Source organism: Coturnix japonica, chromosome 14 (genome assembly GCF_001577835.2).
Source record: "Coturnix japonica isolate 7356 chromosome 14, Coturnix japonica 2.1, whole genome shotgun sequence".
Classification (NCBI taxonomy): domain Eukaryota; kingdom Metazoa; phylum Chordata; class Aves; order Galliformes; family Phasianidae; genus Coturnix; species Coturnix japonica.
In genome coordinates this window covers 1,106,827-1,124,569 of record NC_029529.1, presented here as the reverse complement: position 1 = coordinate 1,124,569, position 17,743 = coordinate 1,106,827, and the positions used below count along the sequence as shown (strand labels likewise).

The following is a 17,743-nucleotide window of genomic DNA, read 5'->3' as shown; positions in this document are numbered from 1 at the left end:
CAAAGATAGGTTCCTATATGGAAAGACTGGGTCATTAGGTTGATACATTCAGGATAAAGAGACTTTAAAAGTAACTTGCTCCATTGATTCCATATGGCCCAGAAAGCTTTGCTTTCACCATGTTCAATTTACCATACAGCACAGGTTTACAGTAATGCAGTCAGCACTTCCTGTAAGAGTTTGTGTCTTAAAGAAATTATCCAGAAATAGTAAGCTTTGTGCATAATTTTTGAGGGAAAAGACAGCAGCTTTATGTAACCACAAGGGTTAGGATTTATTTTATGTGTAACAGCATTACTCAAATACTCTCCAGACCTACAACAATATTCTGTGCGTGTCTATAAAAGTGTGGGTGTGTAATGTCCACCCAATGGCTTTTTACACTATTGTAATTTCAGCCGATCATGGACTGGTGAATTCCAACAGATTTCACAATGCAGTCGAATGGAGAACCCAGCTAGAGGAAAGCTGCAGCCTGTGCTTAGCCACTGCCCAAATCCTTGTGGAAGTTTGTCTTCTCAGTTAAGGAAAGAAGAACCAAATATTACCAATTTCATTGCTCAGTTCCACTCCTTTCCTTCTACTGATGCATTCTGCCTTGGGCTACTGAGTGACTGACAACCTTTGATCTATAAATGAAAACTTTTACTGTCATGATTAAAAATGTGTACCATGCAGTGAAAAAATACTGAGAAAATGCGTCTCAGCATTAGTGTTGTTTGAAGACTATTAAGGTAATTGCAAGAGTAATGCTTCATGGGTAACCACTGTAAGGACTGAGCTCTTAGAAGTCTCAGTCTCTGAGGATGCCCATTTGTAGCTCTCATTTAAGCAGTTAAAAAATAAATAAATAAAAATAAAATGTTCATTCACAGCTCAAAAAACACTCACTAGACTAAAAATAAGTGCAAGCTGAGACTATTTACTTTGTATAGCACTAAACTGTATATATTGTCTAAAACATCATGCACATTCCTTTGGGATATAAATATCAATCTGATTAGCTAGCAGGTTTTGTTAGCCACAGTAACTTATCCCCCAGGGTATCTGAGCCATCACATGGCTCTAGGACTTCTGCAAAAGGTCGAGAGGACTTAACTAAGGTCTATATAAGTCATTATCTCTGTCATCTGAAAAAGAATCAAGTCAAGAGGACTCTGCATATCCTTTACCTTTTAGTTGTTTCTGTGCTTGGCTTGGGGAAACTAAGAATCAAGGTGAACTGAACCTTTCTTCTAAGGGCTTCTGAAATCATCCCAAGAATCCACATAAAAATGCAGAGAAATAACAGGAGATCCCCATTTCTCAAGCAATTCTATAAATACTTTTGGTTTTGTCCTCAGCTTATGCACTTCAAAACATAGAGACAACACCAACCAGATGTGCTGTGTGTGTCTGAACTACGGGACAGAACAGCCTCCTCTTGCAGGGCAGCTCCCTTGCTTTGTGCTGGGACCTGTGTTACAACTGTCCCACTCATCAAACCTGGCTGCCTGCAGGAGGCAGCAGCAAAGGATGATGAAGGAGATCAATACAAACGCTACCCACCGCTGTTTTTTGTTTTGCAGCAGCGCTGACATGGCTCTTGCTGGTATCCTGACAGAAGCTGAAATTGCTGCTGGCCTACAGAGTTGCCAAGGTAACCTCTAACTTTTAAATTCGGCTTTTCAGTATATGTATCAAAGTCCTCTTTCCTCACCATCACAACTTCACAGTCCCTATGCAAACAGCAAAGGCTGAAGGCATGGACCAGGTAAGTATAATGTGCAGGGCACATGGTAAGAAGTTCTCGTTATGTTTGTTTACTCATTACAGTTGTCACTGTTTTATCAGAGACAAAAAGGAGGCACCACTATGCCAGCCAAGGGACAGGGAACCAACTGCATTTGAGCAACTTCAAGCGAAAAAAACCACATAGGTTGAAAACCTGATTTTTTCAGAGAACATTATATAATCCATTTCAATATGGGCAAAATTTTCATCAAGTTCTGCTGTTGCATCTAGTTCTTCAAGCCTGTGTGTTAACCCTTGAGTGTCTCCGTACTTACACCCCGGGGTGGGACAGGTACTTGGGTGATAAATGTTCAAGTCAGTAAGCAATATAAAATTAGATCAGCAATCATTCAAATTTCTGTGTTTACAACTTCAATAGCATTATAGGGTGTGATTTCAATTATTCAGTTCCAGTTACTACATATCAGTTGTTACAGTCTAATTACACAATGGTTCAAGATCTATTACCTGCTCCTATTTGAATGAATCTTATTCTGGTGAAGAAACTGCTGCAGCATGGTGATCTATGCTAGCTGCTGAAGTTTATTCGGGACGATGGACAGAAAACCTTAATCACTGTTCACCATGATACCAGAGAGATACACTGTGTCCTGAAAAGGGTGAAGAAGGATGGAGAACACCACTGGTGGGAATCGCTTCTTGGATGGTCTCCAACAGCTACTGGGATTCTTAATTTGGTACTTGATCCAGTTTTGATTTTGTTGATTCTAACAATAATATGCTTATTGTCTGTGATTATATTGCATGTTAGATTTTGGCGTATGCTTAGACGTGTGTCTAGACTTGAAAGTAAAACAAGTAATCCTTTGTATTCTCTTAGATTTTTAGGTGATCTGCGGAATACGCGTTGTAACGAGGCAAGGCTTTCGGGGCACAGGGAGGGGGAAATGTTGCAGTAGGCGATTGCGGGGACCCGGTTGTACGGGATAGTTCTCCCTATTGCCCCTATATGCATATGCTTGCTTGAATATAGAGCTATGCTTTGAGCAAGGTCAGCATGACCTTGAAGAAGTAGTAAACAAGATTTGGGGAGCTGATCAAGAAATAGAACAATGGAGAAAAGATCGTTAAGGAGATTGCTGATGTGGCATGTTGCTTGAGCCCCCCAATCAGTATATAGGAGACTGTACCTCAGACCAATCAGGGATTGATGAATGTACTAGGGGACTATAAGAATAGACGTGTTCCTACAATAAATGTCCTTTTGGTGCTCACCACATTGGTGTATGCTTGCAGTTATTGGCCCTGACCAAGCAGTTGGTCAGACACGCAAGGGTTAACACACAGGCTTGAAGAACCAGATGCAACATTCTGTGAATCTCTGTTTGTGTGAAATATACATGTATATGTTCCTGCAGGGTGAGCACCACTGACAGTATTTTTCTTCCTAGGTTTGAGAGACCACTGGTGGACATATCCCACGAATCTGAAATAGAGTAGGGGAAATTAACGAGGGTTGTCCAGGGTTTGTAATGACACTGCGGAACAATTTGCTGCTTTCTGAAGAAAAACTGAATAATTCTTTTTTGGTTCCGGGTCTTCAACTCTCCTTGTTTATTTCAGCTGCCGATTCATTCAATTACAAAACCTTTTTTGTCAAAGTGGGTCTGAACTCCAAGTCCAAAGACCAGCTGGCCAAAGTCTTCGGGATTCTTGATCAGGACAGGAGTGGTTTTATTGAGGAAGATGAACTGAAGTAAGTACATTTGAAACAATTTTATTGTCTCAAAATGCAGCATAAGAATCAGAAATTACTCCCTTTTGGTCTGTATCTTTTTATGTTAGGATGTAATCAGTCTTGTATGTGGGTGTGTGCATGCACTTCTGTACGAGGTTGTGCTGAAGGAGTTCCAAGGAGAGACTGGGTCACAACAAGAAAACCCTTGGATACAACTGAAAACACTTCTTTCATGTGGGGACAACTGACAGGCTGTGAAGACAAAAATAGCAGCACTGCTGGAGTCTGCTTTTCACTATTGCCATTTTTTCTTACTAGAGCGAACTCAAAAAACTATTTTTCTTCATCTGCGCCTCTATCATATGAACGCTGTCTTCCAGATCATATTCTCCTCCCTTTGAAGTTAAAAAATGATAGCCAAATTCTTGCCATTCTTATGGGTCTATATCTCAGGAGAAAGGAGGAAGATAACCTAGGAGGAAAGGAAAATCCTGCTACAAAGAAATCCTTTTTTATTCTGCTTTTTTAATCCAATTAAATCAAAATGACATCAAGGACTCTACACATTATGACGCAACACCCTCTTCTTCTCCACTTTGTATTCCATTCCGAATTTTTCCACTGATTTAGACAGGACTTTTTCAAACAGCTTTTGAAACAGTCTCAAGGATAGAAACAGACTTGGAATTTTACAGTTATTACCAAGAACTCTCTCTAAACAATTCCACTACTGAGTACATCTCATTCCATTTTTTCTCTCATCTTTAACAGACTATTCCTGCAGAACTTCTCAGCTAGTGCCAGAGCTCTGACAGATGCTGAGACCAAGGCATTCCTGGCAGCAGGAGACAGTGATGGAGACGGTAAAATTGGAGTGGATGGTAAGACTCCCTTCACAGATCAGTGGGCTATTTGCCCACTGAACTTCCTTGCTCAGGGTAGCTGCCATGCTGCACACACTGCTAGTTATGGATCTGATTCTGAGGTTCTTTATCATAGAGGGGTTCTAACATAGGAGCAAAGGGTCTGGATTCTGCCCTCAGCCATAGATGGTCAGTCACTTTTTCATCTATGTAGATTTCTGTAGGGACAAAACCCAAATTTATACTTTTAAAATTTTAGTGTTTAATTTTGCTACTTTTCATCATTACACTACTGAGACTATGACATTTGAATGCAATATTTGTCTTAAATATCTATTATTATTATCCGTACACAATGTAAAACATTCTAGCAGTGATTATCAGATCAGTTAATTAAGAAATTCAGAAAGTAAGTTTTTGAATGTGCAGTTACAAAATTTGATTTCATTTTATTGTTCTTTTCTTTCTTTTTCAGAGTTTCAGGCCTTGGTCAAATCTTAACAAGCAGCCAAAAGAAAGACCAAGATACCTGCACCATAAATAAACTTTACTATTGCAAGTCTGTTATTTATGCTGTGCCCTGAAAGGTCATGAACAGTTGGTGGCAAGTGACTTCATATTGCTAGAAAATACGTGCAGTAGTGCAAGCTCTACTTAGATCTTGTTCCCCAGCATCTTAACCAGAAGGTCTCTATACTACTGGGAGACTGAGTTGGAATCTACTCCACTCATTGGAATGTTAAAAATGTTAAGAGGAGAAGTTAAAACCATATCTTCAGATCATTTTGTGTTCAGCATTTGCACAAACAGCTGGTATCTGTTGTAAACAATCGGAATTAATAAAATGTCTGGGTATAAAACCTCATTATGCTAACTGGTAGCAGTGACACTATCTCTGTATATCCCAGATGTGTAATTAATGTTCCATATGTTTTTATGCCTTTCTTTATGCAACTGATTATGTTTCATATGGTACTTAAATGGCAGGACTTCGTGCTAATTAAGATATTGATTGTGATATAAGATTAAATGGATCAAAATGAATCCAGATTACCAAAGCAGAACTACATTCAAAATCCTCCTTGGAATAGCTCACATTCACGTCCACCTGATGGCACTACTGCTCCACTTACAAGAAGTTAAAGCAGCATTCTTTTGAATTAATTCAAGTCGGAATATTTTTACTATCCCATCTGTCCACTTCTGTTTATAACTCAACTTTCCCAGATTGAATTATCTCTGAACACAGAATGCTGAATTTTTCTTTCCCAAAGGAGAGGTCCCCATGCCTCAGAACCTGGGAGCAGGATGGGAGTAGGTCAGAAGGAAGGTCCGTGGTGCTAGCTTGCGCCTGGAGAATAAATACCTTTCTGGTAGATCCACTGAGGACACTGAAACCCCTGCAGCAGCAAATCCCAGGCACAAAGCCCTTCCCTACCCACATCCAACATACCAGCTGTACCTAGTGAGTTACACACCATGGCTCAGGGAAACAAAGGAGAAAAACCTGCACAGGGGTAGGAGCTAAGAGCCCAGCATCCCGCTTATCCACTAAGAGTCATGAAGGGCTGCACGCAGAGCCAGAACAGAGATGTTGTATCTTTCAATCATATCAAAACTTCCGCCAAAATGAGTTCTTGTACGATCAGTGTGAAGAGTATTAATTGCTGCTCTCACAGTTGTGAAAGTACAGGTATAAATACTTGTGAAGGGCGACACAAAAAAGTTAATTAGGAAATCAATCATTTCTTCTTGACAGGCAGATTAAATGGCAAGCAGGAAATAGGAAATAAGTGCAACATTTTGGACAGTCCTCATTAGCTAAGATTCATCTGGTTTGTGCACTGACTGCATTAGGATTCTGTTGAAAACGTGAGAGCATGATGATGCTGTGACAATTTCATCACAGCACACACAGCAATCAAATGTTACAAAAGTCAACTAATTGCTAACTTATCACCTAACCAGATCTTACAGTCCTTACGTTCTTTTTCACATATATGATAAAAACAAACAGATACCCAAACATCCTTCAAAATAAATAAAGAACTGAAATAATTCTTTGTTTCTTATTATTTGGAAAGGACAAAGATTTGGAGTTCTTGAAGAGTCTTTCTACAGGCACTAATCCTGTACAAATCGGTCTGACTGCTTCATGTGGCATTTCTTGGAGCTGTTTAAGATGCTCCAGTATTTGCAGATCAAAAGTATTAATTTCAGAGTTATCTGCCAATGCTACAATGGTACTGATGCACAGCACATGTAAGATAAGACATCGTAGGGAAGCAAGAAAACTTCAACACAAGGTTGAAGAAATTACCATACTGCAGAAAATGAAAGAAAGCTATGTGGCTTTAAAGAATCCTGGATGACTTGTTCATGCCTTATACCTTAGCCAAATGAATGAAGCAAGCCCTTATTTTGTGCAGTTTTCATGAAAAAAGAGTTGTCCATTAAATGAACTCACATTTACAATTTCAGTGTCATCTCAGGAGAGCCATAAACAAAGGAAACTCGGAGGAATAATAACTGCAGTGTGATTGCAAGGCCAAAGGCTATCGCTGATGTCAAATAACACTGTGCACTTGTGTAAGATGTTTTATATGTTCACTACATAATATGGTTCACCTGAAGATCTTCAAGCATTGTACCAAGATCAGTGGCTGACAGAGAGAGGCACAGACAGCTCAGATAACTTTCGAGCTATCAGGCATCTCCTTCATTTAACCACACTTACTTCCATGCTGACTACTGTGCCAGGTCTATACAAATCTATGGCCATTTCACCACTTACCATTCCATTAAGGACATTGAAAAATTAATGACAGTCTAGGTCCGATATCAGCTTCAGTGATCACCCTGGCTCATTAGGGTTTTAGTCCTCTCCTCCTTTCAGCATTACCACTAAGCAGATCAGTGGAGAAAACAGTTTCTGTCTACCAGAACACACACTCATTCTCTTTCTTTCATTCACAATGGCTATCTCAAAAGTCTTCTATTTTCTGCTGTAAGAAAGCTCTTTGGGCTGTGCCTGTGAGGCCACAAGTAGAAAGAACACTGCATGGCCATACCCATATACATGCATCCCAAGCAGGTCCCTTCAAGTGAGCAGTGCTCTTCCAGACTCACAGGTTGTTTGGACTGAGACTGTCCCACGTTTAGCAAATGTTTCATCCATCTCTCTCCACCAGTCCTTAAATATGTGGCTGACTGATCTCTTCACATGCTTTATGCACACATTTTAAGTGCCTTGCAGAATCTAGTCACCTGCTTCTCCCTTCTTTAGAAGGCCATGTCTGTTAAACAACTGACATTTGATGATTATTTATGATACAATTAACTAATTTATGTGGTATTTTTTACTTTATACATTATTCAAGGTCATGCATCCTTCTATTGCTATAAGTTAATGTCAGAAATCCTGCTGATATCACTGAGGACAGATGGTAAACAGAAATCGCTGGAAATGCTTCAATACCATGTACTCCATTTACATTATTTTACTGTGGCTTTGTATACTGCAGGTCACAGTGAAATACAGCCACATGTGAGGCCTCAGGTAACAGAATAGTACCACTGTGCATATCTGTTACACACCACAAAAGGCAGCAACCAGGTTCCCTACCAGCCGTTAACCTTAGGGCACAGTTATTTTGCAAATGCACAGAAAATTTGAGCAATTGACACTTTCTAAGATCAGTCCATCTGACATGACCTATAGCTCTGACAGAAGTCAGAAACAGCCTGAGCATCTGTGCTTAGTGTGAAAAAACATGTTACTGAGTCACAGATGCACCTGCAAGCCTTTCTGCAGACAAACACACAGCATACATAACAGTGTCAGAGATCTTCCAGGACTGTGTTCTATGGGAAAAGTCCTAATAAGAAAAATCTCTATGAATTAGATTCATTATTAATCAGTTATGTTAATCTGTTCTGCTACTGTTTTCAAATATGAATCAATCTCATTTACACAGAACAGTAAGGACAGGACTTGAACATGAGATGCTGCTCCTAACCCATGAGAATGCCTGTCTTTGTTCAGCTCGACCCGCTGGATGCATCCTGCACCTTGGATTCTACAGCCAGGTCAGGTCTGTGCTCAGTGCTCTGGGCAACATGCTGCAGGAAAAGAAAGCTTCATCACTGAGGCTTCTGAGGCCTGGATTTCACACCTTCTTGTAATAATGTGCAATAAAACATCTAAAAAATACTACACCATTATAAAATACTACACCATTATCTGACACCTTTACATGAAATGTGGTGCTGAGTTCGGCACAAGCCAGCATTCAGATTGGATTCTGTAACTTTTTCTATATGACTGAAGAGTATTTCTGGAGTGACAAGATACAGAGCCTCAAATGTAGATGCAGAATTCAGTGATTCCTGCAATATTCACACTAAGATCCTCTGCCATCACCGCTGAGACAACAGCATTAATGATCAACCATGTAGGCTGGTCTAGTTACTTCCGAGCTCATTAGAAAGGCAGAATCTGTTATCGAGGATCACAGCACTATTGTTCTAGACATAACACTACCGGGGCTGAGGGATGTACTGTATGGGTTTTAGAACAGCTGCTACAGCATCTCTTTACACTTCTGTAGTTGCTCTCAGGTTAACACCTCCTCTCTGATCTCACCCGAGACAACTGCTGATGTTTCCTTTGCATGTGCTTTATGACATGTCTTTGGTTGTTTGCTGCTACCAATTAACGCTCTGTACTTCATACCAAACAGAACGAGTACAAGACTATCCCTCATCCTGCCTAATGATTTACTAAAACACAACATCCCACTGCTTATTAGTTAACTGGACTTGATTTGGAAAGTGAAAAATGTATATATTGTTTTTATCTCAGTGAAAACAAAAGTATTTCAAAGAGAAAAGTAGAAGATTCCTAGCAAGAGCTTGTTGAGACTCTGCATTCAACACCTACATTGCCAGGAGTTCAGCTCTGAAGGAAGGAAATAAACTGAAGGGCTTAATATTCCTTTAGTGCTATGCACTACATACAGCTGGAGAGGGAAAAAAAGAGAAGTAAAGCTGTGCAAGTACACAAATCTTAGGAAGAACAACTCAATAGCATCTTCAGAAGTCCTTAGAAAAGAAAAATAAAAGTTCATCAAATTAATAATTTTCCTTGTAGGGACAAATGTTAAACATTCCTGGAAACCTGGATTTTGTATCAGATTTGCACAGTCATTAACTGCTTGCTACCTTGCTGCTCCTCTTGGAGAATAAGTGTTTTTTTCCACAGCGTTGTATTGCCTGCATAATATCTTTCACAAATTTTCTTCTACAGATCTGTTTTTGAACCCTCACAGGGACTGCAATCAACCACTGTAACACAAAGCCGAGCTGCAGGCAGGCAGTGGAGCTGGGCAATGGGTTATTTAGTTGAAACATCCCTCAGCACACAACACTCATTCCTGATTATTTCATTCTAATCGTAGCAGAGGGAAACCTGTACTTCAGATGCAGTGTCATTAATAAATAAATAAATGCTGGTAACCCTAGAGTCCCACCTGTATCGATATACAGTGACATCAACTTGATTCTGAAATTCAGCTGTTTTAGGCTTCTGTAAATCATCTTTCAGACAAGATATGTGTGTCTTGTTGTCAGCATTGAATTTCAAACATTAAAAACAAGCTATAACAGTGAAGATATTTCAGCAATTTGCTCACTTCTATTCAACATCATACTTCCATACAATATGCGTTGTAATTAACACTGTGAATACAATTTCACTATTAATATTGTGAATGCAAAACCATACAGGGCCCCGTATGCCATCACAGAGTGGGAGAGCTAAGCTGGCACTCAGATTTTAACATAGTGCCTGAATAAGTTGCAGACGTATTTTGAGTTTGAGCATTGTTTGCTCTCCTCAATTTCATTATTTTCCTCTGTATCATTTTTTCATTCTCATTAGCTCGTAACAATCAGTGCATTATGGCAAGTCAAACATTTACACAAAGCAAGCAAAAATAAAGGAAGGCTGCTACTACTGGGACCAGGAGCAGCAATCTGCTCTCAGTAACATCAAAGGTGCCATGAGAGATTTTGTGTAGACTGACCTGCAGAAACATCTTGGCAGTAAAATATGTCAAGGGGAATGGCCACAAAAATCTTCAGTGAAATCCTGTACTGAAAGAGGATGGTCAGGAAGGTGAAAATTCACAATGGAATGCCAAATGTACATGCAAGGACGAGAATTACTGCAGCCTGAGAAGGAAACCCTCATACCCATGTTCCCAGTTTTAATTTTATTCCCCTAGAATTAGTGACCTTGAAATACACACGAACAAAAAAATCCACTACTGCACACCTGCATATTTCTCATTAGGGAAATGCCGTGAGTGCATGTTGCAAACCGTATGTATATCTATCTCCAATAGAGCTAAATCTGATCCATGCAATTCCAAGTAAGTCTGTTACTGACTTTGTGCAATTTGAAATGTTCATATTAGATTATTAATAACCCATCTGGTTATATGTAGCTTTCCAAGGAACACAGACAAGGAGATGACTGAGTTGCTGAGTTCTGCTGTCCACAGAGGCAGGGGCTTCTGTTCTGTCCCTGCCTGAGGACAGCAGTGCAGAACACGGTCAGGAAAAGCAGCTTACTGGAGAAAGATGCCCCTAAATCACACTGGTTTCCTCCCTCCTACTGACAAGTCATCATTGTCAGAATGACAAATTGTCACCTCAGGTCTTTCATCCCCACCTTCCTCTATCCACTCCAAAGGAAGAACAGGCTTAAGGAAACCAAACTAGTTTCTTTTCATAAGAAGAGTCTTCTTGCAGTGAGCAACCCCAAGGTGCAGGGGTTAACTGAAATCCTTTAGCATGCCTGAGGCCAGAAAGGCTATGTTTTGATGGCAGAGTTGTACTTAATTAAGCACAAGTGGATTTATTAAAAACACTGTTCTTGTCGGCATTATCTTCAGATATAAATAGAAAGAAAAGTTTAATTAGTTAAGGAAGAAATTTGAGCTAGGTCTCAAATCAAACATTTGATCCATGAAGCAGTAACCCAAGTAGTGGTTATTGTCACCTTTTGAATCCTTTATAAGTCAGAGTGACAGCCAGAGCCAACAAGACTACATTGCCTGGTATCTCCTCAGCTATTTTTCCTTGGCCTAGCTGAGAAAACCATAAAGGTGAGCAGGTGACTTGAGATGAATTAAATGAAATGATGTGCAGAGCTGCACTGGTAGTAAGTATAGTAACCATCATTGTAAGGTTTTGAGCTGAACTCCTGGCATTACGTGCGGACGGACCTCGCATAGATAAGTATCTGATTTCTTTTTATACTAAAGAGCTGTTGGGGGAGAAAACAAAGGAACCTTCTTGGCTTATTTTTCCCACTGCCTACACTGTTTTGGTATTGTCTAATGCCAGGCATTCCAGTAAGACTGCTTATTAGACTGATGATAATACTTAGTTAAAGAACAGGATGTAATTAAACAGCATGCAAGTGGCAGATAAAAAATAGGTTAAAAGATTGATTGTCAACTCACAACATTATTTCTGTGATTCACCTCATTAAAAAGCATTATTCCAGCTTTGCTATTTTTAAAGAAGCACTGTACTAAATCTTTTAATCTATTGAGTAACAGCAGCAATTTCAGCCTGATCGATTGGACTCATCTGCCCTTGGAAGTCTCGTTAGCCACACAGTGCTTAAACCACAGGAAAAAATGGTTCTAATGTGCGTCTGCATTCCATAAACGTGATTGCAATACACTTTTTAACAGGTTTAAAATGAGCCTCACAGATATCCTAAGCCCTTCTGATATTGCTGCTGCTCTGCGGGACTGCCAAGGTGAGAAAACAACTAACTGGCTAAAAATGTACTATTTTGTGCAACACATTGCAAGTCTAATTCAGCCCCAAAGGAATACTGAGCAAGTGCACATATAATCAGACCTCTGTAATGTCTTCGGTAGCTGTCACAGTATGTATTTCTTCAGGAGATTTTTACACTGGGGGTGGTTTGAGTTTGTATCCATTCCCCACATGACTCCCCTTGGTGTGTGGCAGGGTGCTGTGCAGCACAGTAACATCCATTTCTTGTCAGCCTTTACATACTGTACATGTTTGGAACAATTAAACTGTAACAAAGCAGCATCCCCAGACCATGTAGGGACAGTGAACACAGAGGTCTGGGGTTAATATATTTATCAATTTATTTTCAGCTCCAGATTCCTTTAGTCCCAAAAAATTCTTTCAGATCAGTGGGATGTCAAAAAAGAGTAGTAGCCAGCTCAAGGAGATCTTCCGGATTCTCGACAATGATCAAAGTGGCTTTATTGAGGAAGATGAGCTCAAGTAAGGATTTTCTGTTACCTTGACTAGTAAGAGACTATCCAAAAATCAGCACTTCTTTCTTTCTAACACTTTTCCATAAAGGGATGCTTCAGGTTATGCTAAACATTGCTAAAACCCTCGGTAGATTGTCAATGGTGTATTTGAGTAGATAAACCCCATACCTAAAGAGCAAAGCAGGAGATACCCACCCTTTGTGCTACTTAACCTCCTGGGGCTGGACTTTGATAGTGGCAGAATCCAGTGCAGCAGGTCTGGACTTACAGTGCAGAACTGCACGTGAGGAAGATGTAGCTCATCAAATAAAGTAGTGTTTGGAGGACTTGGCTACCACAGCAAGTATTTCTTTACAGATAGTCACTGCCTTTTATCATACAGCCAGCAAAAACAGGAGTCAGTTATGACCGTAATGAAGGGTGTTTTCCTCCCAGGTATTTCCTTCAGAGGTTTGAGTGTGGAGCCAGAGTGCTGACTGCCTCCGAAACCAAGACCTTCCTGGCAGCTGCAGACCACGACGGGGATGGCAAAATTGGGGCTGAAGGTATTAACTTCTATATAAACAGGTTCTAAGTGATGTGAGATTCCCTTTTATGTCGGTGGCTCACTAAGATTCCTTGTGTGACTCTGCTTAAAATTCTCCAGTACTGACCTGTGTCAGGAGCAGTCCCTGCTGGTACAGGTTCATCTCTGCAACTCCTTAAGCACGAGCAGGTAAAAAAAAAAAAACACAACCCAAAAGCAAAACCCGACTGCCCTGAGGAACATTCTCATTGCCACTTACCAAACATTTCCAGCTGCTTCATAAGGAACAGATCTCTGCTTCTCCTCGCACCTACTCTGATGTAAAGTGGCAGGAGTATCACAGTAGCAACACACACCAGAGCAAAGAACCACCCGCACCTCCATACGCTCACCTCCAGCAGTGCCCCCAGCATTAGTGCTGCTCTCTGCAGTGAACCACTGGCAGCACACATGAGCTCAGTGCATGACATTCACCTTCAGTTTTGTTTAAGGAGAACAGAATAACAGAGTGTCACTACAGGACAGCACAGGGGCTCTGTGTGTGCTGATGGAGATCAGCTCACTGCACCCACTCCAAGGAAATGGTGCAGATGAATGGCTCCTTGGCACAGAAACCTCCCCATCTCCTAATTCCATACTTCCATGTCTCATTGTGGATAGGAAGCAATGCTCACCAAGCAGGCTGGGAGCCCAGGGCAAGAGCCCCATATGGGAAGCAAGCTTGCCCCACTGTGAGCAGCCTTAGGGCAGAGCAGAGGGAAGGACAGAGTCCCCACTGCCCACACCAGGAGCTGGGAACTGCTGCTTCCTTCTTGGGAAGGAATTGAATACAGCTCCTTAGGAAACATGCCAGAATAAACACACATGATTTATGAAGTAATCTGTATCTTAACAGAGCCTTTCTGGAACAGGATTGATCAAATACTCTCAATGCACAGAAGCCAATGATGGAAAGACCTTCCAAATAGCAGCACCTGACTCAGAAACACACTTAAGTACCACCTTGCAGGGAACTCCACAGAGATTCTGGCACCAGCTTTCCATCCCAATCAGCACCTCTCAGCTGCTGAAGCACTATAAACAGTAATAAGACACGGGGACTTTTAGAACTTCTAATTAAGTCTTCACTTCTTACTCAAATTCTACGTCAGCCATTGCTTTATTTTTGCCCCAGATCATTATTGAGCAGAGGGCAAAAACCACCCTTTATTCCCTATAAATAACCCACCATTATTCCCTATACTTGTCAACAAACCACAGTCTTTTAATCTGCCGTTTAACTACATTTGTCTGCCTAAACAAGAAACTGAGGCAATGTTTTTTAGTATATGTTTCTTCCCTTCTGATCACAGATCAAGACATTGTTTTCCATTCATTCCCATTCAACATCTCTTGATTAGCCATTCATCTTTTATCCCCAGTAATTTTATTCTAGTATTTCTATTGTTAATATTCTCTTTTTTTTTCCCCACAGAATTCCAGGAATTGGTGCAGTCTTAAAAGTTCCGAATGACCAAATAAGAGAGAATTGGGATGAATCTCCATGGGAAACTGCAAACCCTGGAAATCAGCACTCCCTTCTGCATTGATCTCCATCGTAGCTGTTATTTACTCACTGCATTAGAAACATAATGAAACACTGATTTTTTTTCATCGTGTGGACCATTCACTCTGTTCTGAACTCTGCTTTCCCAGAAATTCCCCTTAAAAATACTCAATAAAAATTCATCACATTCTGTGCTCGTGGCTGTTTTTCTGATCACTAAACTGAAATGTGTGAATTCTTAAATGAAAAGTGATAATCTCTCAAAGACCTTGATCTTATCAGAGCCTCATATATGGCTGTGATTGACGCCAGTGGGCGTTCTGTCAACAATGAGCTCTCTGCATTAATCTGGAGAGCTGCAGTGTAGCTGCAGTTTCAATGCATTTCTCCCTTTCATGCAAATGATGGCACTCAGAATAAACCACATTGTTTTCTTCTCAAGAGTCTCTATAAATACTGGTAACTGTGCAAGAAAAAAACTACTAAAACCAGGACTTGTTTATTGGATAACCAGCTACTGCTAAGAAAGCCTACAGAACCTGGATGTGCTTGCAAGAATGGCTACGTGCCTTTCAGAGCTCCAAAGTCACAGTGTTCCCACAGCTAACCCCAGCAAACACTCCAGGCCCTCTTCTCCCTCCCATCTCATATTTTATGTGCATAACATAACAGTAGTTGAGAAATTCATCTTGACTCAACTGTGTTCATTGCTGAAGCAAAAGTGATTCATCCCTGTGCACTCACCACCAACGCCTCCTCCACTGCCACTCTTGGCTCTTTTGGGGGTCAAGTGCTGCAGAACTGGCCAAGAATCTGCAGCTGCTCTGAACACATCCAAACTGCTCCACCATTCTGGACACCTGATGGTTGCAAACAGAATTTTTGCCTTGTTTCAGAACATTTTAGTTCAGCTTAAGGCAGTTCTTTGTACACTGGGATATCCAGGACACATGAAAAGTTAATATCATTATGACATTTTTCCTGTTACTGGGCAAAAATAACACTGATGTAAACTGATAAAAATGAATGCTGAATTTAATAATATTTCTCAAGATTGATGACATGCTCAGTCAGCACAACTCACTGGAGTATCAAAGCCTTAAAAAGCACCCAACATTTGCACAAGGTAAGGATCTGAGCCACGGGGGCTCTCCCAGCACAGGATGGATGTCACAGGATATTCACAAGAAATAAAGTTTGTTCTTGGCAATGAAACCAGCCTGATGACAGAAGAGTCTTGGACTAGCTCACATGTAAGCAACAAACAAACCACTCTCCGTTTCACTGACAGTTAAGTGTCCTGACCTTGACTAACCAGATTACACTAAGAAGGCAAATGCATGCAAAATAATTTTTCTCCAGCTGCTGTTGCATTCTGTGTTCACACATCTCAGCCCTTGCACTGCAGGCACAGACCAAATGGGCAAAGTACAGCTCTGTTATTCTCCTCTGAGATGCAGCACCTTGCTGTGGCAGGCTGCTGAACAGAAGGTGGGCAGAGGATCCACACAATGCCCTGACCCAGAACAAATCCATCAGGGAAACCAGAACCCTCTCCATTTTCCATAAAGCAGAACGTACAGCTGTTCTCTGCACAAAAAGTTCTTGTAAAGCTTCTGACCTACAAAACTTTAGGACTAATCAAGAGAAAAGAGGGAAATAACTAACAAAGTGCTGTAATTCATCTTCAGAGCTGCCATCCTATTACCTGCATAGCCTTTTCCTCATCCCATATTCCCAGCTTTTCTTTCATGCATAGCACAGATCCGGGCTACTAACAAGCCCTAGGCATTCCTGTTGAACACACAAAGCAAAGCAAAACATTCAAATATCTCCAGTTTCACATACAAGTACAGCAGTAGCGCTATTCAGTGACTATATTCTTAGCCATAATCACAGCTAGTACAAAGTTACTGCCTTCCACTATGAAATCCTCTGCAAAACACACACAACCATTCTTCAACCACCTCCACTCACCGTGACACCCCAATAGCTGCTCACATTCCTTCACATCGCACTCAGAGCAAATCTGGGGGGATGAACGACTCCCTTGGGAAGAGGCTGGATCCCCACATACAGCGACAGGGCCTGGCATGTATTAACAAGGGGCACGGAACAGGGATTCACGGCATTGTGCTTTTTGCTGGATCACAGCACTATTTTGTGGTTTATTTGCTAAGCTAATCCCAAACTGCTGAGTCTACACATTTGTTCACACATTTAGACCACGTAGAGTCAATGGAGCAGCTATTTGAGCTGTCAGCTGCACTTATTTACAGCTGCCAGCTCCAACACCCACGGTGATTTATAGTTTGTCTTTTTGTTAAGTCTGCTACTCTGCGGCTGATGGAAATGCCCAGAATAGTACCTACAAACAGGCTCAGCACAGCATGGCGACATCTTCCTTTTTTATTTAATAACAATTGAAAAGCACTAATAAGGTTGTTAATTATTTGCCTCCCGCTGCCAGAGCTGCCCTCTGCCAGCCTCCCATGTACTTATGCAGCAGTTTAATTTTACATCATTATGGGCTGGGAGTCACATTTCAAACTCAGGGCGATTCGATGCCACTGTGCAGATGTCCAGGTGTGCTGTTACCGCACGCACAATTAAGGAGATGGGATGAAATCGGAACCACAATTCAGGTTCCTCCCCGCCCCGTTCATCTGCACACCAGAGATGTAATAATTTACATTAATCGAATCTATCACCACTTGCTCTTTGTAGATCACCACAAACACACACACCACAGCCCGGCCCCCATCCACAGGAGCACATTAAAGCCGTGTGAAGGGCGATGCGACAGGGAGGGACAGCAGCGCAGGATGGAAACGTGACAAAACAGCCTTTTCTTTCGGACTCAGCCCCGCACTGTGAGGAACCTTCCGGCTGTACCTTCACCCCGCCATCGCTTCGACTGGTGCCGGCAGCTCATGGACCGGCACGATGCCGCCCCGCACAACGGTCCGCCCCGCCGCTGGGGGCGCTGCGGAGCGCGGC

General features: G+C 41.3%; 2 protein-coding genes and 1 long non-coding RNA gene across 3 annotated transcripts; 2 read left to right on the top strand and 1 right to left on the bottom strand.

The window, feature by feature from the left end:
- The first annotated feature begins 1,428 nt into the window (after positions 1-1,428).
- LOC107320557 (parvalbumin beta-like) lies at positions 1,429-6,354 on the top strand. The gene is made up of 4 exons (XM_015876499.2): positions 1,429-1,639; positions 3,358-3,490; positions 4,244-4,353; positions 4,811-6,354. Exons 1-4 carry the CDS (start codon positions 1,516-1,518, stop codon positions 4,834-4,836), a joined length of 393 nt encoding a protein of 130 aa, XP_015731985.1. The 5' UTR covers positions 1,429-1,515; the 3' UTR covers positions 4,837-6,354.
- Positions 6,355-11,424: 5,070 nt separating this feature from the next.
- Positions 11,425-14,930, top strand: LOC107320558 (parvalbumin, thymic CPV3). The gene is made up of 5 exons (XM_015876500.2): positions 11,425-11,507; positions 12,105-12,172; positions 12,546-12,678; positions 13,107-13,216; positions 14,672-14,930. The coding sequence occupies exons 2-5, from the start codon at positions 12,112-12,114 to the stop codon at positions 14,695-14,697; spliced, it is 330 nt and encodes a 109-aa protein (XP_015731986.1). The 5' UTR covers positions 11,425-11,507; positions 12,105-12,111; the 3' UTR covers positions 14,698-14,930.
- A 449-nt stretch (positions 14,931-15,379) lies between these two features.
- LOC107320559 lies at positions 15,380-17,739 on the bottom strand. Its single transcript, XR_004308992.1, has 3 exons — positions 17,639-17,739; positions 16,452-16,537; positions 15,380-15,603 (listed from the first exon to the last, which is right to left on the bottom strand). It is a non-coding gene; the product is annotated as an uncharacterized LOC107320559 (long non-coding RNA).
- Between the last annotated feature and the right edge of the window lie 4 nt (positions 17,740-17,743).

Bases quoted from the DNA above. Each gene is read 5' to 3' on its own strand.
- LOC107320557 (XM_015876499.2), top strand. From the start codon at position 1,516: ATGATGAAGGAGATCAATACAAACGCTACCCACCGCTGTTTTTTGTTT. The intron at 1,640-3,357 runs GTAACCTCTAAC...TGTTTATTTCAG, and splicing joins TGGCCTACAGAGTTGCCAAG to CTGCCGATTCATTCAATTAC. The intron at 3,491-4,243 runs GTAAGTACATTT...CATCTTTAACAG, and splicing joins ATTGAGGAAGATGAACTGAA to ACTATTCCTGCAGAACTTCT.
- LOC107320558 (XM_015876500.2), top strand. From the start codon at position 12,112: ATGAGCCTCACAGATATCCTAAGCCCTTCTGATATTGCTGCTGCTCTG. The intron at 12,173-12,545 runs GTGAGAAAACAA...ATTTATTTTCAG, and splicing joins TGCTCTGCGGGACTGCCAAG to CTCCAGATTCCTTTAGTCCC. The intron at 13,217-14,671 runs GTATTAACTTCT...TTTTCCCCACAG, and splicing joins TGGCAAAATTGGGGCTGAAG to AATTCCAGGAATTGGTGCAG.